Source organism: Zonotrichia albicollis, chromosome 2, assembly GCF_047830755.1.
Source record: "Zonotrichia albicollis isolate bZonAlb1 chromosome 2, bZonAlb1.hap1, whole genome shotgun sequence".
In the NCBI taxonomy this organism is placed as follows: domain Eukaryota; kingdom Metazoa; phylum Chordata; class Aves; order Passeriformes; family Passerellidae; genus Zonotrichia; species Zonotrichia albicollis.
The window spans coordinates 109,905,537-109,928,827 of NC_133820.1; the positions used below are offsets into that span (position 1 = coordinate 109,905,537).

A 23,291-nucleotide genomic window follows, 5' to 3' on the forward strand; every position below is an offset into this window, starting at 1 on the left:
GGAAACTGTTACAATTATTAGGGGATTTGGAAATCCTGTGCATGTGTTTGTCATCCCGTTACTTTGGCTGGAATAGAGGAAAGATGCATGTCCTTGAGAAAATTTATAGCTTTCTTCTGCTTCTCAAAACCACCAGTCATGACTTTGTGTGCTGTGGCCTTTAGAAAAGCCACCAGCCAGGTGAGCACTGTGAAACTTCATCACTTTGTGTTCAAATTGAGCTTCTCACCTCCTGCTGTACTGTCACAGTAGGACAAAGAAGAAAAGGTTCATCTTGGCTTAGTTTTAGTTACTTTCCTAAAACAAATGTGCCTCTAAGATCTGTGGGTTCCTGAGGGTCTGCTGGAGGCTGTAAATATTATTAATATATCTGTCTGTTACTGTTACACTGAAATCCGAGGGAAAGCCCAATAAAAATGTAAATTTGGAAAGGAAAAATTCAGTTTTGCTCAAAAGGCTTCTGTTCAAAAGGCTTATGATATGGGCAAGTTTTGTGCTGTATGGTTCCTGTAGAGGTAGAGGATTTTAGGACGTATCAAAATACACTGAACTTGACTGAGTTTCAGAATAATTTTGCTGGGTTTTTTCCTATGTTTCACTTTGTGCCTGACATTTACAGAAGAGCCCTATAAAACAACAGTGCTCATTGGAGCACAATTTAGGCAAAAAGTATTTGGAGCAGTTTCCCTAAGGGTGCTCTGGTCTGACATGCCTTCTTTTTTTATGTATTACTGTGATTCTTTCTTGTCATAGCCAACTAACTTTGACATTTTGAGGACTGAGATTTAGATCAGTTCTTCCTTGTGGTTTTGCCAATTTATGGCTGTGATAAACCCTGTACATACATTTTCATGGAGAATTGTGACTTTTCCTATGGCATCTCTTGAAAAATGTTTCCATTCTAGCGGTCCCATAAAATGAGCCCAAAGCAGAGACTTGTTATAAATTATTATGGAAAACATAATAACCCATTAGACACCTACCAAGCTATGCTTTCTTCCCTAATCACTGTTTTGTAGGCTAATTATCCTTCTTCACCCTTCTGGTCTGGAACTACTTTTGAAGAGGAGGTGAAGAGGGTTTTTTGGTGTAAGGGAGTTTCAAAATCTCAAATTCACTGGCAGATCAAAAGGTCATCAGATGTCACTGGTGATCTGGACTTTCCCTGTTCTGCAGATTGAGTTTGGTCCCAAGGCCAGCTTCAGTGGAGCTGAGGACCCCATTTTTGGTGGCTTGCACATGTCCAGTGTAAGGATAGAGGTTTTGATGGCTGGACACATGTCCAGGGTAGAGGAAAGGACCCCATCTCTTGCATGGATCATGACACTGGATCCAGCAATGGACTGAATTCCTATCCCAGGGCTTCTGGATCTCCTGTCATGAAGCTGAAAGCTGCAGGACAAGGAAGCCTCTCTAGACCTGGAACCCACTTCTCACTTTTGCAGCCTTGAACCTGTCAGTCCTGAGGACACACCCTGCTGTAACATCCATAGGAGAGAGTCTGAAAAGTGTGAGATCCCCATGGAGTCAGAGCAGGGCTGTGGGCCTCTGCATAACCACACATTGGAGAGCATCCTGAGGGATGGGGTTTATTTCAGTGGTCTGAGTTTGTGAGGGTTCTTTTCAATTGTGTTCCATTTGTATATAAACTGGACTGACCCCAGATCTGAAATATTGCTTGGTCTTGCAAACTAAAATACAAAATTTTGCTCAGTTTTCCTTCTTGCTTCATTACTATTGCTTCCAGGGTGAGTCTTTTGAGCTACCATGGGAAAGGTCACAGCAGGATCATCTCTGCTGGTGATCTGCTTCAGCCTCTGACTCCAGTGTACATGCTCAAGACTTTCACTGATTCAGAGCCTTAGTAATGGCATGTAATGGATGAAAAATGAACCATTTGCTGTACTGAGTTACTGCTACTTCACTTCCCAAAGGTTTTCATATTATTAATCGTTAGAAATTGTTGCAGTTGAACCTGCAGAATGCCAGATATCTGGAAAATGTAACAATGAAAGATGTCCCAAGGGATAAGATTGAACTGGCCATACAGACCCTTGTGGGGTCCTGCCACAGCACTGTAGGTGTGTGTGTGACTGCAGTAACGAGCTGACAGAGGTTTCTTATGACTTCTGAGAAGCAAAAGAAGAAGAAGTAAAAAGAAACAAATTTGATTTTTCTCCAGTGAATTTAGAAGCAAAACTACAGTTTCTACTCAACCCTAGAAGGGCCAAATTTTTGTAATGGTGTTGGCCTTCTTTGGAGGTATTCCAGGTTCACACTGATAGGAGGATTTTGCCCTGAGGCAAGATATCCAGAGTTTTCTCTAGAGGAAGAGTAAATATTGTCATAGCTGTTTGTAATTGGAAGCACTAGGAGAAGACATTCATGAGACTGTCTTCAGCTGTAGCAACAAAGGCTCTTGGTTACCACAGCCAGATGTCAATCACTGCCAGTGTGGGATCCACGACTGCTCAGTCTCAGGACACTGGGGGATAGCCCTGTATTGCTTCAGCATTCTGCTGTCATCAGCAAAGCCAGCTGCTAAATTCAGCAAGCACCAGCTTAACAAACTGCCCTTCCTCCAGATACAGCCATAAGGATAAGGGTTAGTGGTATCCTTACTGCATTTTCATTTGGACACACCTGAAAAATGAAGCTAGCAAACATCCATGCTGTTAAAAGTTGATTCCTTGCAGATTTGAAAACAGGGAGACTTCTCATCTCTTAAGTTTTTTATCACTGGGAACAAGGTTTGGCCAGCTCTGTTAACTAATTCAATTGATTAATGCCTGTTTTCCTCCTTGATTTATCATAATGTTGATATCCAGGCTGCTGTCCTGCAGAGCAGAGACAGGGGCCCTGATGCTCTCGAGCAGCTGGGATTGCATCCGGTAGGAAGAGTTCACTTAGAGGTGAAGGATTCATACCAATTCATGCACTGAGATCCATCTCAGTCTTTTATTCTCTAGTGTCATGTTGCTACAGGATATTGTTTGAAGGCTTAAGCTCCTTGTATTGATTTGATGCTGCTGAGTAGATTCTCTTTTGTCCATGTAGGTGGGTTTTTGAAATGAATCTAAAAAATATATGCATGTGAAGAGGCAGAGGTATTCCAAGGCAGATTTTAACAAAGGTTTTGACTTGATCATTGGAAAAAGGTAGAAACTTGAAGGTTACTATTGACTGTGCTTTCACCATGGCACTGCACAGTCAACCATTGCTAATGATCATTAGCATTCCCATTCTGTTAGAAAAGTAAAGCTATTCAGTTTGAAAATAGTAATTTTTGCCCTAATATTTTAAAATTGTTCCAGTCAGTAATAAGCCTGAGATGTGTGGGAGGGTTCTGCCAAGCTATGATGTTTCCAAATTATTTTCAACCCTTTCGTGGACAGCACTATATAGAAAGAAATTATTTTTGTATGGTTTTACACGTCCTGTTTGTGAACTGGACTGGCTACTGATACACACAGGGATGTTGTTTGAAAAATCAGCATCTGCATGGAGAACTGACCTTTGAATACCAGCCCTCGGAAAAATTCCTATCAGGGTCTCATTCCTTGCCCCCCACCATGGGATGAACACAGCAGATTCCTTCATTAGGTGTCTTTTCACTATCTATTGCTTTTGCCATTATGATGCGTTTGTTTGATGTTTTGGAACTTTATGTGGGTTAGTTGGATTTTTTAGTGCTTGAAAGATGCTCAGTTTAAGGTATTTGGGTCCCTTGCAAACAGACTGTATGGACTGGGTTAGGTATTTATTAGTATGCTGCTTCTTTCCATTAGTAATAAAATTGTTGGAGTATATAAAACTACTTGTCCTTCCTGAGGAAAAGCAGCACTTACCATGTAAATGAAAAATCAGGCTCCATGCCATCATGATCACTAGTAGAAGTGTGAGATTTGCCAATCTGCATGTGTCTAACAATGTTTGTTACTGTTATTTTTCTAGGGTGCAAGTGCTTACATTCTAAACTATTTTCTGTACATTATGTGGGCTCTATGTTTTGCTTTCCTGGCAGTCTCCCTGGTCAGAGTGTTTGCTCCTTATGCCTGTGGCTCTGGAATCCCAGAGGTGAGTTTCCCTTTGTGCATGAATATCCAAAAAAATCCAGACCACAACAACAAAAAAATTACTGTCTTTTCCCATTCCAGAACTGTACTATGAAATAGCATAGCAACAAAGAAAATTGTCTTTCCATCTCATCTGCCTTCATTCCTTTTTTTATGCTTTTGTGGTGATCATCATTTACTACTTTCATAGTAAAAACTGTTCATATGTCACTGTGACAGGTTAATGCATGTACTTGTTCGTTGCCAGAGCGTGAATTAAAAATCAACATCTCCAAGAGACACACTCACTAGAAGATTATAGAGAATTTTCCTAGGATGAAATTACTTGGGCCAGTTACAAAATCAGTTATTTTCTAGGCTAGGCTCTAAATAAAAGTGAAATAAAAAGAAGAGGGTGGGCTACAAAGCTAAGGTTTCCTAAACTGCTGAAGATGCCCATCATTTGGGATGCCTGAAAAGTGTCTGATGCACGTCTTTTGCAAATTGTTTTCCTAAAGACAGAGTAATGTACATTGTGCCAGCATGACAACATTATAGCAGCCAAAATATCTACGTGGTTTTCATTATTTTACATATTGAGCCTCAGTCCATATTTAAGCTGTTAAATGAAGAACCTTGTAATTCAACCAGCAGAGTTATTAAAAGTCTTTGAAATCAGGGCAGTCTCTTGTTAGAAGTGCTATAGAACTACTGGAATTATTGTTTAGGAATGTGGCAGACAGAATTAATAGCCCAAAGCTTAGAAATCTTGGCGTACTTTTGTTCTTGATCTCTAAGAGAAGCATCCAAATGTTTAAAAAAACTCACCACAAATAATTTAAAATATTTGAATAATTTACATATTTGAAAGTAGTTATGTGTGTCTTTGTTATGTGTTTGATATATTTGTGGTTTTAAAAAGTTCTCATAGTTAACTACAAAGCCAGTTTCCAAGTGGTAAATCCCTCGTGTGAGGTGAGGCTCAGCTCCAGCCCATTTGCATGCCTGGAGTCCAAACCCAAATCCCACCCTGCAGCCTTTGTGTCATGCACATGCATTGTGATTTCTGACCCACTCACTAGCAAAATTAAGACAAAATGTGTAGAAATATGATCTTTTGGACTTTCTTATTTCAGAATATGTGCATGCTTTTATGGCACAGTGATTCCAAATACCTAGAACTTTTTTTGTGCATTTTATCTGGAAAAAGTCTGTTGTTGTTTATTTGCTTTTTTTCTGCTTTGCTAAACTCAAATCCAGCTTAACTCTGTCTTGTAAGTGAAGGAGATATGTAAGAGTTTCATATTTCTATTGATCTCTGTGAGAGTCCTTACTGCCTGTTATGGGGACCACCCGTAACAGCAGTAAAAGTGTGGTCTGCCTAACCCCTGCTCAGATATTGCTGTGGGAAAGATGCCCTACCTACAGTTTCTTTCTCTCCATCACTGTCTCTTTTCATGCAGTCTGCCACTTTTTAAACTCTGCTGGAGTTTTAACTCCATTTGAAAGTTCAGAGTAGAAAAGGATTCTTCATCTTTTCAACATGTTCTTCCTGCTTTCCAGATAAAAACCATCTTGAGTGGGTTCATTATTAGGGGCTACCTGGGAAAATGGACACTTTTAATCAAAACAGTCACCTTGGTTCTGGTGGTGTCTTCAGGCCTCAGCCTTGGGAAAGAGGGCCCATTAGTCCATGTGGCCTGTTGCTGTGGAAACTTCTTCAGCAGCCTCTTCTCTAAGTACAGCAAGAATGAAGGAAAGAGAAGAGAGGTGAGCTTGGCTCATAAATTTTTAATTTCCCTGTCTGGATACTGGGGGTTTCAAAACAACTCATGCCTTGTATGTAAACATTTGCTTTGCAGGTACTTTCAGCTGCAGCTGCTGCAGGAGTTTCAGTTGCCTTTGGGGCTCCAATTGGAGGTGTGCTTTTTAGTCTGGAAGAGGTGAGACCTGGCAGTTCACTTGCTTCAGCAAATATATTTCAATTTGATACCTTTCTCTGAGATTACTCATTATTTTTCAAATATTTATATGCTTATTTTTTCCCCTATTAAAAAAAATCTATGATTTCCAATAATAAGAAATAACCAGGTATTTTAGCATAATCTGAGTAGCAGAAACAAATTAGATGACTGAGTATGGAAATATATCCCTCTGCTGAGGTGTCTCTAGCCTCCAGCTAGCTAATGCATGGACCAAGCTGTCAAGCATTTCTTATACTTTCTAGATAGCAACTATGGGTTTAAATTTTAAACTAGTTGCTACTCCTTTTCTGATACTTTTATGAACGTGTTCTGGCTGTGGTAAGGTCTAGTGCCCACAGTAAAGTCAAATGAAACAGATGGTGATGGTGGGTAAAGGCAGCACTTCTGTGGCACTCAGTGAAATGTTTATGGTCTTTACTTGGTTTTAGGTCAGCTACTACTTTCCCCTGAAGACCCTCTGGAGGTCATTTTTTGCTGCTCTGGTGGCTGCCTTCACGCTGAGGTCCATCAATCCTTTTGGGAACAGCCGGCTGGTGCTGTTCTACGTGGAGTACCACACCCCCTGGTACATGGCCGAGCTCTTCCCCTTCATCCTGCTCGGCGTCTTCGGGGGCCTCTGGGGGACCCTCTTCATCCGCTGCAACATCGCCTGGTGCAGGAGGAGGAAAACCACCAGGCTTGGGAAATACCCAGTGCTGGAGGTGATTGTGATAACAGCCATCACCGCCACCATCGCCTACCCCAACCCCTACACGCGCCGGAGCACCAGCGAGCTCATCTCCGAGCTCTTCAACGACTGCGGCGCCCTGGAGTCCTCGCAGCTCTGCGACTACATCAACGACCCCAACATGACCCGGCCCGTGGATGACATTCCCGACAGACCTGCTGGCCCTGGGGTCTACTCTGCCATGTGGCAGCTGGCCTTGGCCTTGGTGTTCAAAATTGTCATCACCATATTCACTTTTGGCATGAAGGTAAATCGGAGCGTGGGCCGCAGATGGGTTGCGTGGGCTCTCTGTGGTTCTGACCTGCCCCAGCCACAGGGCTGTCCCTGAGGTGCTGCTGGCCCTGCCCTGCCCCAGCCACGGGGCTGTCCCTGAGGAGCCCACAGGGCTGTCCCTGAGGTGCTGCTGGCTCCTCTCCCTGCCAGCACCGTGCCCTGTGGGCCCCTGTGGCAGCCCAGGACTGAGCCCTGCTTTTCCACCTTCCAGTCATCTGCGGTTTTGTTAAGTGAAAAAGAAATCTGTGTGGAAATCTAAAGCCGCTGTTGCCAATAAGCAATTTCAAGATGATTCCCACTGCAGCTGTTTTTTAGCTCTCTCATGGATATGGGCTATTTACATTGTTGTTTGTCTTGTTGGATTATTGTCTTAATGTGCCTCAAGGTAGCTATACTCAAGGAAGTAATAATTTTAAATTTACTATTTTACACATTTAGAGCATCACAGAAATATAAAAGTGACTGAAAAGTCTATTTTTGAATACTTTAAAGCACTGTAGATCAGAAAAAAAGGGGAATGAACAAGAAGACTAACTGATGTGTCATTTGAATATTCTGGATTTGCAGCTTTTTCCTTCAGCAACTCCTTCTCCCCATAAATGAGTGATGAAAGGTCCAAGAACAATTTATCTAAGCTTTCCATATATACCAAGCTGTTTGTGGTGAACTCTATATATCTGATTAATAGAGCACATAAAAAACAGGTTCTGTCTGTCTACAGCTCCCATTATCTGAGCATTTATTTGTGGATCTGGTGACTGCAGACAATGAGAAGCTTTTTTTAGTTATACACTGTATTTTATACCATGCTCAAAACTAGAGTATCTCATTTTTCACTTAAACACTACACTTGAACTGAGTATAGCCTTTCACTCTAGAAACTGATTTATGGCTGACAGCCCATTGTTATGCTTGTTCATGAAAAGCTTTGTTTCTTTAAAATGTGATTCTTAATTTATCCTGTATATTTAAAAACTGTTAGAAGCAATTGACAGTTTCAACCTGTCTGTAAAAGAACGGGCCAAATAGCTTTACCTACTAAATCTAGAAGACTCAATTGAGCTGCATCAGCAAAGTTAACACAATGTGGTGGGGGCTGTAGCATCCACTGTTATCAGCCCTAGATGCCTCTGGGCTGTGCTGATGAGGTGATTAGTTAAGTTCTCTAGGAAGCTCAAGGTATATTTTCAGACTTTAAAAGATATAATAGGCTTTCCTTTCTGCAAACAACAAAAGCTGCCAGCAAGCCCCTGTCACAGATCTGAATTGTCTTCTCCAGCAGGAAATACATCTCTAACTTGCTGGTGCACTTGACATCTAAGTAGAAATTTCCTAAGAGGAAATGCACTTATCCAAGGCAAAATACATTTTCATTCTCTTTTTTCCTCCCTCCATTCTCATTTAAATACTGTTTTTAATGATTTGTGACTTGTCTGTACAGCAAACAAAGTTATGATTCATAGAGCTTCCTGGAAAATATATTGTAAACTGCAATGGAGAATTAGTTGTCCCTGAGCAGTCAGCCTCCTTTCTCTGAATTTTTATTCTTCATTTGACATTTAATTTAAAATCTGGTCTGATTTAGCCTGAAAAAGTAGTAATAAAACCATAAAGTGCTCCATCTGACCGAGGGTGAAATCACAATGTTATTTTCAGTTAAGCTTATTCTCAAGCCTATGACAGAACCATCAGCAGCTCCTGACCTCCTGCTGAGAAAGCAATAAAGGCCAAGCCAGGAACATCTTGACTTCAAAAGCAAACTATTATTCAGAAGCAGCATTTATCTCCCTAATTCAGTGGGATGCAGCAGATAGGGTTCAAAATTTCTTTAAAAAGTGCACTAACTTTTTATAAAGCTATTGATACACATGTAGCCACATAAACTCTGTCACTGCAGAAAACTGTGTCAGACCATGGGGATCAGCCCTGTAGGCTGCCATGAGGCTATGGAAACTTGGTTCTCTTACTGTTAATTAAAATTGTTTGATACTTGCCATTTTTGTCAAGGTGCTCATGTGTCTATATTTCATTCCAGATCCCTTCAGGCCTTTTTATTCCTAGCATGGCTGTTGGAGCCATAGCTGGCCGGATGGTTGGGATTGGAGTGGAGCAGCTGGCATACCACCATCATGACTGGATCATCTTCAGGAACTGGTGCAGACCTGGGGCAGACTGTGTTACACCGGGCCTTTATGCCATGGTGGGAGCAGCAGCTTGCTTGGGTAGGGTCTCTGCTGGTCATTGGTTTGTGTGTGACCAACAATGGGGACATGCTTGGGGACATGCTCTGGAGGGGCCTGGGTTGGTGTTAGCTGCCTGTGTTGGCATTTCTGGGGGCAACAGAAGTTGAAATCAAGACGTGATGGCCTAAAGAATGGGCAGCTTCCTCTGCTGGTTGCTCCAGTGATCTGCCAGATAGTCAGCAACAGAAAGGCTTGGAGTCATTGATGTCTACTCCTTGTAGTCTGCCAAAAGCAGAGAAAAGGAAAGAAAAAATTGAAGTTAAGCTGCGGGTTTCCAAGCAGGAGTGCATTTGATGTACATTTGCTTGCATTTTTTCCATTTGATGTAATGAAATTCACTGTAACTGGACTTGCTTGTTTAGACTGTGCACTCTCTCAGTGCAGGAAGCAAACATCCAGTTTTTGCTAAATTTTAAGCTACACAGAGGCAAAAATTCTGGGTCTTATTGGCTGCGTGTCATGGTATGGTCAACTGAGCTGTATTTTGGTTTGCATTTTGATCATAGGCCAATACTGGATTACACTCAATCAATAGGATTTATTGGATATAACAGCAGCGATCTGTTAACTATTAAAGCAAGATAATTGAAAAATATCTCACATATCAAATTTCTAGCCATAGAGTAAAAAGTATGCTATAAGCATACCATCTGAGCATGTTTTTACCTGATCATATCTTTCCCCTCGTGTACTTGTATATTCTATCTCCTTTTGTTGCTGTTATTGATATCATCATCAGTGTATGAAAAAATAGTGGAGAGGCATAACACACTAGTAATGTGACTGGGTAGGTTTGAAATGAAAGATGTACTTAAGAAGAGCTGGAAAAATTTTGGATTTGGATGCTCATATTGGAAAAGCAGGATCATTTGTGTGATCAGTATAGAGGAAGGAAGGGTGGGATTTGCTTGAAAATTTAATGTCTGTAATGTAGATATCAACAACTGAGCTTAACTGTCTTGATACCCCTCACAGTCAAAACAGAAAAATGAAGTATGGGAAAGATCAGTCTCATCTGCCCATACACATCTAAAACCAGGCAAAGGAACAGATGAATTTGGCCTCAAAAGGGCCTGTTTTTATCTAGAGGTTATAAAGGCAATCTGGGTCATCCCTTTGGATGTGAACACCCACAGCAGAGTAGACGTTTTAAAAAAAGGTGGGATGAATCTTACTGTCCAAACAAGTAAAGCACTTCCTTTTTACTGTAAATGATCTTCATATTCATTAAATAAATAATGCACAAAAATGTGGCTCTGATGTTGCAGATGATCTGCTGGTCAGCATAGAATTATAGAGGCATTGAATATGCTGAGTTGGAAGGGACCAATCAGGATCATCAAGTCTAAATCCTGCCCATGCACAGAACACCCCAAAAATCACACCAAGAAAATTGTCCAAATACCTCTTGAACTGTCAGGCTTGGTGCTTTGACCACTTCCCTGGGGAGCCTGTTCCAATACTCAACCACCAGGTTCTTCTGGGTGAAGAATCTTTTCGTGATATCCAACCTAAACCTCCCCAAGACAACTTCAGGCCATTCCCTTGGGTCAACTGTCACTGGTCACCAGAGAGAAGAGATCTGTGTCTGCCCCTCTGCTTCCCCTTGTCAGAATGTTGTAGACCAGAATGAGGTCTCCCCTTAGTCCTCTCCAGGCTGAACAGGCTAAGTGACCTCAGCCACTCCACAAAAGCTTCCCCTTCCCACACTCCATCATCCTAGTGGCCCTCCTTTGGGTGGTTTCTAATAGCTTAATGCCTTTTTTTATACTGTGATGCCCAGAACTTCACATAGGACTCAAGGTGAGGCTGCAATTTCTTCCTCTTTTACAAGGTCCAAATTAAGGTGCAGTAGTTTTTAATAGTGTGGTGAGAAATACAGTAGAAAGGTCACAGCTTGTACTTAAGCTGTTCTGTACCAAAGACTGTCTTTCCTGAAGTAAGAGAAATGGAGTATTAAATGATCCTTACTCTGGCATTTGCTCTCAGCTTTCCACAGTCAGAAGTTTAAGGCATTCCTCAGATGAAATTCATATCTGGATCATAGTGTTAAGTAATCAACAATCAAATATTTCTGTATGCTGCTAGATAAAAAGATCTTTTAATGACCTGTTTCTGATTTTTCTCATCTAAAATTGGGCTGTATTTTGAGCCCCAAAAATAGCAGATTTATTACATTTACCTTTGAACAGAGGCAAAGAAATGTTACCTAATAATTCAGAGATACATACACACTTGTCCTCAGTTATGTGATCATTTTTATCCTGTAATGTAAACTGAAGGAGCGAGGAACTTGCTTATGAAATTAATATGGAAAGACTAGACTGAAAAATACAGCTACAGCCCTGTCTGTGGCTGCATGCCTGGATGGCCTCAAACCAAGTTGTACTCAGTTCAAACTGAATTACTGTAGTGATATCCAAAGCAAGGGTTTAAGCTGTAACATAGCTCTTGCAGTGGCCCTAAGCTGTTCCAAGGTAGGATTTTGTAACTGTGTTGTGCCCAAAGATAATGCTCAGCCTTCTTGTCAGTATGACTGCAATAGACAGGCTGGTGTGAAGGCCACCTCTCCACGTTCAGCCATGGCACTGAACTGATTCTTGGAGTCATTTAGAGGGCTAACAGCAGGATTCAGTTTTACTTTCTCAAGTATCCCTTAAAGCTGATTTTTTTTGGCATCCTTTTTGGTTTTAAAGCTCTGTCTTTTAGCATTCATTGTTTGCTTTTCAATGCTAGCAACTTTGGCATGAGCAAGTTCCCTCAACCTTTGCGATGAAAATTGCAGTAGATGAAAAATACCTTTCTGCAGAGAAACAAGCCTAAGAGTATAAGGGCAAAGTACTCAGCATAAATAATTACATGCATTTTTGAGTGCAAGGCTCAAAGATATAAGTGAGTTGCTTAGTATGTATACCAGCCCTGAGAGAAACTTGAGTCTTTTCCTTGTTGGCAGGTGGCGTTACTCGAATGACAGTCTCTCTGGTGGTGATTATGTTTGAGCTAACTGGAGGCCTGGAGTACATTGTGCCTCTTATGGCTGCAGCTGTCACAAGCAAGTGGGTGGCAGATGCCTTTGGGAAAGAGGGGATCTATGAAGCTCACATCCACCTGAATGGCTACCCCTTCCTGGATGTGAAGGACGAGTTCACGCACCGCACGCTGGCCACGGACGTGATGCGGCCGAGGCGGGGCGAGGCGCCTCTCTCCGTGCTCACCCAGGACAGCATGACTGTGGAGGACGTGGAGACCCTCATCAAAGAGACTGACTACAATGGCTTCCCAGTCGTGGTTTCCAAAGACTCAGAGAGACTTATTGGATTTGCACAGAGACGAGAGCTGATCCTTGCAATAAGTAAGTAGAGTGTCAATGTCCAAAAGATTGGTTTTGAAAGGGGTTTAGACAAGATAGGAGGTTAACAGTGTTATTCACCTTGAAGAATGGACAAACAAGCACCCCCAATCTTCAAATGTGACCTTTTCTAGGTAGTAGGACGTAGAAGCTTTTCTATTGCATCATACCACTGATAGAATTTTGTGGGCTTGACCCTTGTGGGCTTAATTTTGCTGTCACTCAAAAGAGTAAAATAAAATTCTTCTACAGACAACAGAGAGAAACTCAACTCATATACCAGAATTTTTGTCAGAACCAGACCAAAAGCCAGTGTAGTGATTAGTTTCTTTCCCTCTCCATGGGCTTCCAGAATGGGCTGGGGCAGTCATGAACTTTGGTTACCCATTGATGAAATAGCCTGTGCTCCTTTCTGTTGCTCTGTCTCAGTTTTTCCTCACATGCAGGCTTTTAGTGCTGCACAATATTTTCAAGTCACAATTCAATGCACAATATTTTTTGGTAAAGATGGGTGAATTTTTTCTGGCATCCAGTGGATAGCTGGCTGAGAGTCCAAGTCCAGATCACTAAGATTTTGACTGTCAGGTCCTTTCCTGGTTGATCTGATGACTGAGTGAGGATTGAAGAACAAGTGTATTGGATGAAAGCAAGTTTTTTCACCTTTTCTGGACCCAGGGCATCGAGAAATGCAGAGGTCTGCAAGGCTGGCCCACTGTCTGCTCCCATTTCTGGCAGTCCTGTGGTGTTGAGGGCCAGCTGGGCAGGCAGGCAAGATGCCAGCTGGGCATGGTTGCCTTGTACTTTGCAGGGGAGTGGAATGTCTGGTATATCCAAACCTCCTTGACTTGGAATTATTCTTCTCTGCATGGCTTTGTTTCATCCCTGTTGTTCAGGCACCTTAAAAAAGCTGTTGTTTCTGATGGAAATTCACATATTTTTCAAACAAGAAAATTAATAAATGGAAAATTTGGGTTACTTTGAAGGTCACTTTCCAGCTCAGTTCCCACAAAGCTAAAACAAAAATCGATGTCTTTAAAGCACTGTTTTAGATGTATTTAGCGTACCCTGGGTCTGTCTTTTATACTGCCCATGTTATGTCATGACTTTACACTTGGTGCCTTCCTAAGTTAATAGTCATTTGCACCTCCTTTTCAGGAAGGTTTGTCAGTGGGAAATTGCATGGACTGAAGATGAAAAGCCCTCACTTTAAAATCAGAAAGATCAGAGGCTGCTTGAAGTCAGTCAAAGAACTTTGAGGAACTGAGTCTTTTGTTTCAGGTCATAAATGGCAGTGTGGCTGAACGGGCTTGCTGGAAGATGTGAGAAAATGTCAGGCTATGAACGGACAACAAAGAAATCAGTTAAAATTAAACTCAGTAAACATTTAGATCAAAATGCTTTCCTGTTCAAAAATTGTTTAACATCTGCATTTTTCAGAGGAAAAGGTACTGTTTTCTGATCAGCTCTAATTAAGAGCATCTTTTATAGAAAATGACAGAGAACCTAAATTTAAAATAAATTGTTATATGCATCGATAAGTTTTTCTAAAATCCTCAGCCACCGATGATTTTTGGTAACCCACCTTGGGCTGAGTGTGAGTGCTGTCATTCTGTGCTGGCACTATGATAAATGGTTAATCTTTCCAGTAAGGTTTGTGTCCTTGTGACTTAAAATCTGGACTTGGTTTCCAAAGACACAGTATATGGTTCCGGTGCAGAGCAGGACAAACTATGCTAGCAACTTTTTGATTGCTAATCCTCTTCCTCTGAAGTTGCTTTGCCTGAATTTCAGAGTTGGTGTTGTTGATCACTACCACAAGGGTAGCCAATGTGTTCTGTACCTCCACCTCAGCTTGCTTCATGGTTGTGATCATGGAGCCATTACACCAATTCTCCTTAAGCCATAAAATTGCTTACCAAGACAGAAATATCACACAAGGTGAAGCATCTCTGATTCATCTGTTCAGGTTCACCTGCTCAGCCTGACAGAGATACTGGAGTTACATCTCAGAACAGCATAAGCCCCATCCGTGCAGCACTTCGGCCAAGGAATGAGGTCTTACCAAAAGCAGAGTCAGGCCCACTCCAGTATCTCTTCTTTCACCAGTATCTCTTTTTTTTTTTATGGCATTGTACCCTGCAGAATGCCTCCTCAGTTTTAACAAGCTCTGGCACATCTACATAAGAAAAATTTGCACTTCATGGAGACATGGTTTCAATCAAGAATTTCAGCTTCTTTTTCAGGCCCAATTAATTGTGCATCAGTAGTATGGTGGTCCAGGGAATACTCTGGGGAAATACTCCAATTCCCTCACACATCTATCTGCCTTTTAGGATGAAGGCAATAGCTGCTGAGTCTTGCATCAAATACCTGTTCCCACAAAGCTATCTGCCTCATGATTTACCCCTACGTAATGTCTTTCCTACTGAGTGAGCATGCTCTATAAATGCATCAAATACCTGTAAAGTGAATGTCAATGCCATTGCCAATTGCTCAGCAGCATCCTCAGGAGGATTGTGTCATTCCATTGATCCTTGTTGAGTAGGTAGGCAGGTGGGGTGGCAGAGTCACCCTCTCAGTGACTACCTCACCCACTCACCCTCAGAGTCTACATTTTAGATGACACCTACTTTTCAGTCTTACAGAGGCAGAGTTTTGACACTGTAAAGCTTTTCTTAAACTCGGCCAGCTCCAGAGACACCATGCAAAAGGCAGAGCCTTGGACAATAGCCAGGTGGCCTGTATAATATGCTTTTCCCAGTGTGGAGTTGAGAGATCAACATAGTTGATATAGGCTGTGAAATGTGAACCCCTGAATATGAGAGACTGTTTCACATTTGGGATAATTAATTCACTCTCTAGCTATGACAAGAGCCTGCATAGATTGCTCTGTAAAACCAGACATTGACATCCATTTGCTTTGCTCTTTCTCTTAATCTGTATCTGTTTTTCTTACCCACTGACTGCAAAAATGATCTGCTCTTCTGTTTTACCTTTACTCCCATTCCCCCATCCAGTGAGACTGCATACAAAATCCACCATTTTTCTGATGCCACTGAATTGACTCCATAGTACTACATCATTCAAATTTCTCTAGAGAGGTGTTTGACATGGAAGAGTGAAATCATGGTTTTGGCTAATCACTGCTGTTCAGGGTCACTGCTGCCTTGGGAACAGCAATGTGGTAACCAAAATGCTTGGCCCTATTTCTTAGGGTGCAGCTTTGGGAAGGAAATACCTAGCTGTCAAAGGTTTTTATCAAAGGGTGGGAGTTACCTTCAGTTTGATTAATGTTACCTCTTAGCACAGATCATATATCAAAGAAGTATGCAGGCATATTCACACTTGAAATTGGATGTATGAATTGAAACAAGCTGAGACGAAACTAACATCATTCCTGTAAATTGCAATAGGGCTTGTAATATGTGGGGTGAGAAGGTTGAGACTCACATACTGTACTGATGTTAGGTTTGAGCCAGCACTGCTCCAGCTCCAGAAATATTACAAGACAATGATTGCTGAATGTAAAAAAAAAAAAAAATTGCAGCTGAAACATGTTGGAAACCATCACTGTCTACATTACAAGTCACAGGAGCAGGTTTCTCACTCTGATTGATGGCAGAGAGTTCCAAGAATATTTACATATGCTTGGAGTATGAGTTCAAGAGCAGAAGCAACCTATGTTAATTGAAAGTAATAATTTAACTATTTCCAAGGATTTATTAAAAAAACCCTCAGAGCCAAACACATGATATGCTTATTCTGGGGAGTGAAAAGTTGTCTGTCATTTGGAAATCTGTCTCGTATAATGTTTATACCTTGTAGTGTTGAGCAGAGATGAGGTAAACTCTACAAAGAAAATAAAGTACTCCAGTGGTAATTCTTGGGGCATGCTTTAAGTAGAAGACTTATACTGATCATGCAAACTCCAGATGTAGTAATGTTCAGTTTGTAGTTTGATCCAAGTATTAATGATAGCTTTTGAACTTCTGAAAATGGTCACACATGTGCTGTTTACAGCTATATTTTTCCTCCCTTTACTATTTTCCTTTAAGTAGGAAGGTAATTTATTTTTCCTTTTTAAAATCTAGCTTTGCAAACAATTTAAGGCATTAATTGTAAACACACAAAGTTTACCCTGCATGCCAGCAAGGTGTGCTGATCTAGAAAAACACCCACACCACCCCTGGACCCCTGGAATGTGAATTTGTCTTTCCCTAGCTTTGTGTTCATAAATCCATTCACCATGTCCACATTTTCCCAAATCCACTGAAAAGTTTTGCTCCAAGCCAGCTGGGATCTTACACAGCTGTTGACTCCACTCCTTCAGACATGTAATAAGGTTTCTGTTGTGATTCTCACAATGGAGGAAATTACATACAGTGATTTGAATTTGACAGAAATTGGATTAGTGAAGTTTGTGAATGCAATGAGCTGCATATTTATTCAGAAAAGTATTATCCCTACCAAGGAAAAATATGTGCCTATAAAAATACCACATTTGCTTTGAGGGAGTGATGGCTCAAAGAAGTTCAAGGTTACTCAGTGACCCAAATTTCTGGGATTTCAGTACATTAAAGACAAAACCAAACCTTGCTTTCCAAAGGAGTGATTCTTTTTTATTACCAAATTAATCCACTGTCTGCACCAATTTTTGTGCTGCACAGAGAATGCGCGCCAGCGCCAGGATGGGGTGGTGAGCAACTCCATCGTGTACTTCACCGAGGACCCCCCAGAAGTGCCACCCAACAGTCCCCACCCGCTGAAACTGCGGAGGATTCTCAACCTGAGCCCTTTCACCGTCACCGACCACACGCCCATGGAAACCGTGGTGGATATCTTCAGAAAGCTCGGGCTCCGGCAGTGCCTGGTGACTCGCAGTGGGTGAGTAGCTGGCAGCCAAGTGAACATTTTTATGTTGTCTTATTTTTGGATGGATCAATAAGGGAACCTCACCCATGTCTCTCCAAGGCAGCAGAAGAAGTCAGACTTGGAACCAAAATGGTGCTTGCAGGGTATTATATTTCATTCTGCTTCCCCAAATCCTTAGTGTATTCTCATTTAGATAAGGTAAAAATAAACACAAAATAAACTGTTCTGACTTCCACTATCATTCAGTTTTCAGGAGAGGAAGATCTGGCAAGCAGTATTGTTTGCAAAGAATATACCTGTTTTGAGACATCCAGCTAGATTAGATGTTTGTGAAAATTGTGATAAAGGTATCAGTGGAGAAAAATTACTCCATTCAACTTTCTTTATTGGATAATGGAAAGGTGTATAAACCAAAGGCCCTCAAATAACAGCTGAAGGAAGTGGGCAAATATGAAATTAGGAGAATAAAAAGCTGCACCATGTGGACTAGACATAACATCCCATAGTTCCAATGGAATTTGAGATATTTGGGCATCATGACTCATCCCAGGATCTAGTTATAGCCAAACCACAGCCATCACTTCCAAATGTGGAAGACTAAAATTTATTCTTCTGTTAGAGAGTCTTTTTGTTATTCAAAAATATTGCATGTCAGTTGTTACTGCCAATGTAGTATCCTCAGCATTAAGAAAATAAGAACCATTATTGGGAAACAGATAAAGGTACTGATTTTAGGCGCCTGAGTTCAGAATTTTATACCTGGAGTTTTAGAAGTTATGTGAAATGAAAGGTGGAAAAACTATTAACAATGACATAGTTTCAATATTCAGTGCCTAATGGTCTTCAAGGACTGGAAGTAAAAAGCCCTTGAATACTGAAGGTTATGAAATTTTTTGACTCTTGGGGCCAGACATCCCATGGGCCTCATCTTTCTTGACAGATATAATTCATTTAGGTTCACATAAATGAGAAATTATCATTTAAATTTGAAGGAATTATGCTGTCAGTGAGAGTTTCAGAAACCCTGTGCTTTAGCTTACTTTGTGCACTACCAACCACTGATACCTCGGATTTGACTGCTGGTCCTCACAGCCTGAGCCTAAAGAAACTTATTATTTTGTTGTACCAAGTATTAGTTGTTGTAGCTCCTCACTCAGCCTGAGCCTAAAGAAACTTATTATTTTGTGGTACCAATTATTAATTTTTGTAGCTCCTCACTCAGTCATGTTCCCAACAACAAGAGGTAATAAGCCAAAGTATTTCACTTAATTATTGTGGCTGGGGTAGTAGAAATACATGAGGTGAGAATACTTTTATAAAAAGGTAATAATTGGGGAATACATGAGATAGACAATACTGTATGGAAGCACTCACAAAATGTCCCTGCAGCTGAACAGGGAACAAACCTGGATGATATATGAGATTGTTGATCTTTCACTTCCTTTTCTCCTATAGGAGGCTGCTGGGTATCATAACTAAAAAGGATGTATTAAGACATATGGCTCAAATGGCAAACCAGGACCCTGAATCTATCATGTTTAACTAGACTGGTAAAGAAGGAGAAAGTAACCCCACAGGAATCCCTTCTAGATTAACATGAAGGCTGTGTTTGCTGTTTCATCTTGTTTAAAGAGAAAAAGGTAATGTATATGAGGAATGGCCTGAAATGTCTCTGACAGAGGGAGTGGATGCAGGACAGCACTTATTTAATGAGGGAGGCAATTTAGAAGCTCTGAGCAGCTGCAGACATCAAGCTGTGTTTCCTTAATGAGGTTCCCAATAGCTCAATTGGAGCACTGGTGGGTGTGAGTGATGCTGGGCTTGGAGAGAAAGAGCCACGAGCATCAGTGGGAGGCATCAAGGTCACAGGAACTCCTGAGGCAGGTGTGAAGAGTAGCAGACACTGTTCATGTACAAGCTGCTAAGAGATAGAAAGGTTTGTGTTCCAAGCCATTGAGTGTAGATGAGTAATGTCAGTTGCTTTTGTTACTGGAATCATGGCTATTTGTTTGCTACTGAATTATACCATTTTCATGACAGACAAAAATTGTCATATTTTTAAACGAAAGACTTTGTCATCTTCATTTATTTTGTAAATGTTTAATGAATCAAGACTGGAGTTAAGTCTTAAGAAAAGAGTAAGATTATGCCTCAAATCACTTTAAAATCTAGTGTCCCTTGCTCCCTGCTTTAGTCTTTGGAATTTTTATACTGCTTAGCTTTTCTGTCAACCAGCTTTCCCTTATAAATGTTGAAAAGGGATTTATTTGTAAGAATTTATTATCTCTCTATGCAATTTTGCATACAAGTACTGTAAAATTTAGTATTTTGTGGTTTGCTGTGGTAACTGGAAAAAACATAGAAGCCCATAAAATAGCTTTCAAAAGCACTAAAAGGACAGTGGTATCTGTCTCTCATCAGTGTTAGTGACCAGAGATTGAATCCCTCACTGTCTTCCCTTATGTACATCACAATTTTTCACAAATGAATGACATTCTGCATTGATTCATGGTTGTCCACTTAGGTCCTTTTTGTCATTGCTCTTTCTTGGCATTTGTCTGTATTTGCCAAGAGATGGCTGAAATTAATTTAACAGTCATAGACACTTGCTCTGTAAGAGATCTACTTTTTATGCACTTGTCAGTCATAGGGCTGTGGAATTCCTCCCTACAGCACTGTGACTGGATAAGATCAGAGGGACTGAGAATGTAAATGATCATAGGAAAGCTTTAAGTATTTATCTGTTTGCACCAAGAACACAAGATTTACCAGACCCTGGTAGAGACCTCTAAGTCACTCAGGTAAAAATGTTAAATTTTCCTAAACCCTTGTTCTGGTCCTCTGTGAGATAAAGAGGGTCAACCCTTTAGTCAATACTGCTATCAGAATACCAAATTGTACTCCCTGTAACACATAATTCACACTGCCCTTCCTTTATAGATGCAAACTTAAAGACTGGAGAAAGGTTGTGCTCTGAATCCCTTCAGACCTCCTGGTCCCTTCATTTAGGCATCTAAGACCTCTGGTATTTTTGTTCAAATTCACCCAGAAAACTGGTGGTGTTTGGATGCTCCTCATGGATAGAGATGACTTTCCATGCCAGAACAGCCTGTTGCTCACCCCAGCCCAAACCCAGCCTGTTGATCTCACGTGGGCAATGTACATGATTATTGTGTCCCTGAACTGAGACAGCTGCTCAGGTGCACCCTGAGTTAGATGTTGAAGTTCTATGTCACAAATTCCTCCCCTTATCTCTGGTGACCCTGCTTCCTTCTGGCCGGTGTCCCACTGCATTCACACAGGGTATGGCCTGAATTGCTGAAGTAAAAGAAACGGAAGCAGAGGGATAATTTTAAGCTGTTAAGTACTCCACCTAACAATGGTGTTTGCAACAGACTGACATAAAGATATGTAGCTCTGGCCAAAGCCCATAAATATTGCAGTGTATACTTTTTGTTAAATGAACAGCTGCAGTACAATGTATTATTAATGGGATAATATTAACATCATGTAAACTGTAGGACTGAGCAACCCCTTTCCTCTGAAAATAGGAAATAGAACATAATGTGATTATTTGTTACATTTTTCTATGAAGCTGTCAGCAGCCAAACTCATAAAAAACCAACCAAGTCAATAACAATGCTCATAAACACTAGATTCCCTCATTTGAACAGAGAAGCCATCATAAAATCAGCTCAGTCCCACAACTGAAGCCAAATGGGGCTTTATACAATTGTCAGTCTCTACCCATAACTTGTAGAATCTAAGGGATATAGACTAAGCTGAAAAGGCTGATTTTTGAGAGCAATCTCATTCTTGGATCAAAATTGTATGACCATATTCTACTTTCCATGTTTTCTAACAGCAATCAATACAGTGTATCAACACTGAAAAACGTTATAATTTTATGAGAAAAAGACATGGACTTGCCTAACTGAGGTTAATCTGGCTGTGAATACAAATTCCCGTATGTATTGACTTGTTTTATCAGGTTAAACTCCATCTGTAGTTATGCATTGGCATGGACTCGTGTGGTTAATTCCCATTAATACCCAAAGGCCTGATTACTGAAACCAAGTCACCCCTGTTAGCTTGTTGCCTTGCCTTATTAGACTACTTAGGAGGAGCCTTCAGGGCTTAAAAACAAGATCCAAAAAACCAACTTGGTGATTTGCAGCAAGCACCAGCAGAAGGAATTGAGATTTATGTAGTTGTTGTGAATGCAGTTTGACCCTGGACTGCCACCCAAGTAAAAGGCAGGTGAATGGGTGTACAGCTCTCTTCTGTCAAACACATTCCTCTCTAGATGGAAAGCTTTAAATGCCTAAGGGGTCAAGGGAAAAACCTTTGGACATGTAACCATGTAGTGCTGCTCCTTGTTCCCGTGTCTGTTCAAAAGATGTTAAACCAGAGCAGGGGCTGCTATCTGTCTGTCCAGGAGTGGCACACTCATGGCTAACTTCAGCTGCCTGGTGTTATCATCAAGGCTGAGGCTGATGCTAGAATGACATGGAGGGCTTTGAGACTTTGCTAATTAGAAAACTTCCTCCATGCTCCAACCTTTATTGCTCTTCACACTGGTGTCTGAAAGGGAACACTCTTAATATAAATTAATAACATGCTTATCTCAAAAAATGCGGTTATGGTATAATGATTTATTTCCCCTTAACAAGCCCATTATCAGGCACTATTTTCCATCTGTATTCCAAAATTCATTTCAGAAGGTACTGAATAGAATCCAAGAGGCACAGAACTCAGTCCTGTTTGTTTGAATTTGTACAGCTCAAGGTAGTCACGTAGCGTTATCAATCTGAGCTACATGAGTATTTTAGTATATACTGCTGAATTATGCAACCTCAGTTCAGTCCTTCAAGCAGTTGGCCTTCAAATATGCCCAACTAAAATAAACAGGGGAATAAGAATCTTTGAATGATGGAGGTTCAGTATTGTACCTTTGTTTTGCATGAACTGTGTTAAGTTACATTCAGCTTCTGTTGTGTACTTGAAGCAATTTGTACTGGAAGGTTTAATAATAAAGTACAGAAATGGATGACATTAGAAAGACCCTTTGGCTGTCCCAGTGACACTAATTATTAATTCTTATGCTTTGAAGAAGCAGAAAAAGAATGTTTAAGGATTACAAAAGGCTCACTGATTCCGTGTTTGAATGACACTGTATTTATGACTATAGTTTTGCTTTGGCTCTGTTTGTTGTTTTGGGGTTTTTTTTAATTGTAGAGAACAGTGTATCTGTTGCACCTTATAAAAAACAATGTTTGGACTCTATTTTTTAAATAAAACTGACTTACAGTACTGGAAACATTTCTTGTATATCTTATTAATTAGAAAATTATTTAAGTTAATGTCTCTATGATTTTTGTTTCCTTTTCTCACTTTCTCACCCACAGAGATAATTCAAGCCTGAGTTCTAGAGATTTAGGATATCCCATTAAATTATAGGTTAGGTAATATTAAGAAGGGAGTTAGTAAAATTCATGCAGTGAACTTCAGAGAATCAGTCTTGATAGCTGGCAATTTTATTTTCAGAGAAAAATGTGTTTTCTTCAGCATCAGAAATACCGTAGAAATCTAAAAAGAGAAGAAGAATCATTTATCTAACCAGGTTATTCTGTCTAAAATGGTCATGAAACTTTAAAACTAGATGTTGCAAAGCCCCTATGATATATTTTTGGATACATTTTTCAATTGCACATTAATTCAAATCTAAGATCAAAGACTGAAAATGACAGGTTCAATCATCCCCATTTAATTGGATGAAACGCATGG

The 23,291-nt window shown here is 40.6% G+C and overlaps 1 protein-coding gene across 2 annotated transcripts in view; it reads left to right on the plus strand.

Annotated features, from left to right (window-relative positions):
• The window catches only part of CLCN4 (chloride voltage-gated channel 4), a 44,859-nt gene extending 22,035 nt beyond the window's left edge, over positions 1–22,824 (plus strand). For both annotated transcript variants that reach the window (XM_026793799.2, XM_005487551.4), the window contains exons 5-12: positions 3,955–4,077; positions 5,619–5,825; positions 5,918–5,998; positions 6,469–7,014; positions 9,076–9,262; positions 12,237–12,635; positions 17,300–17,516; positions 18,960–22,824. In XM_026793799.2, coding sequence (XP_026649600.1) covers positions 3,955–4,077; positions 5,619–5,825; positions 5,918–5,998; positions 6,469–7,014; positions 9,076–9,262; positions 12,237–12,635; positions 17,300–17,516; positions 18,960–19,050 — 1,851 coding nt within the window. In that variant the 3' untranslated portion in view covers positions 19,051–22,824. The remainder of the gene's footprint in view (positions 1–3,954; positions 4,078–5,618; positions 5,826–5,917; positions 5,999–6,468; positions 7,015–9,075; positions 9,263–12,236; positions 12,636–17,299; positions 17,517–18,959) is intronic.
• The last annotated feature ends 467 nt before the right edge of the window (positions 22,825–23,291 follow it).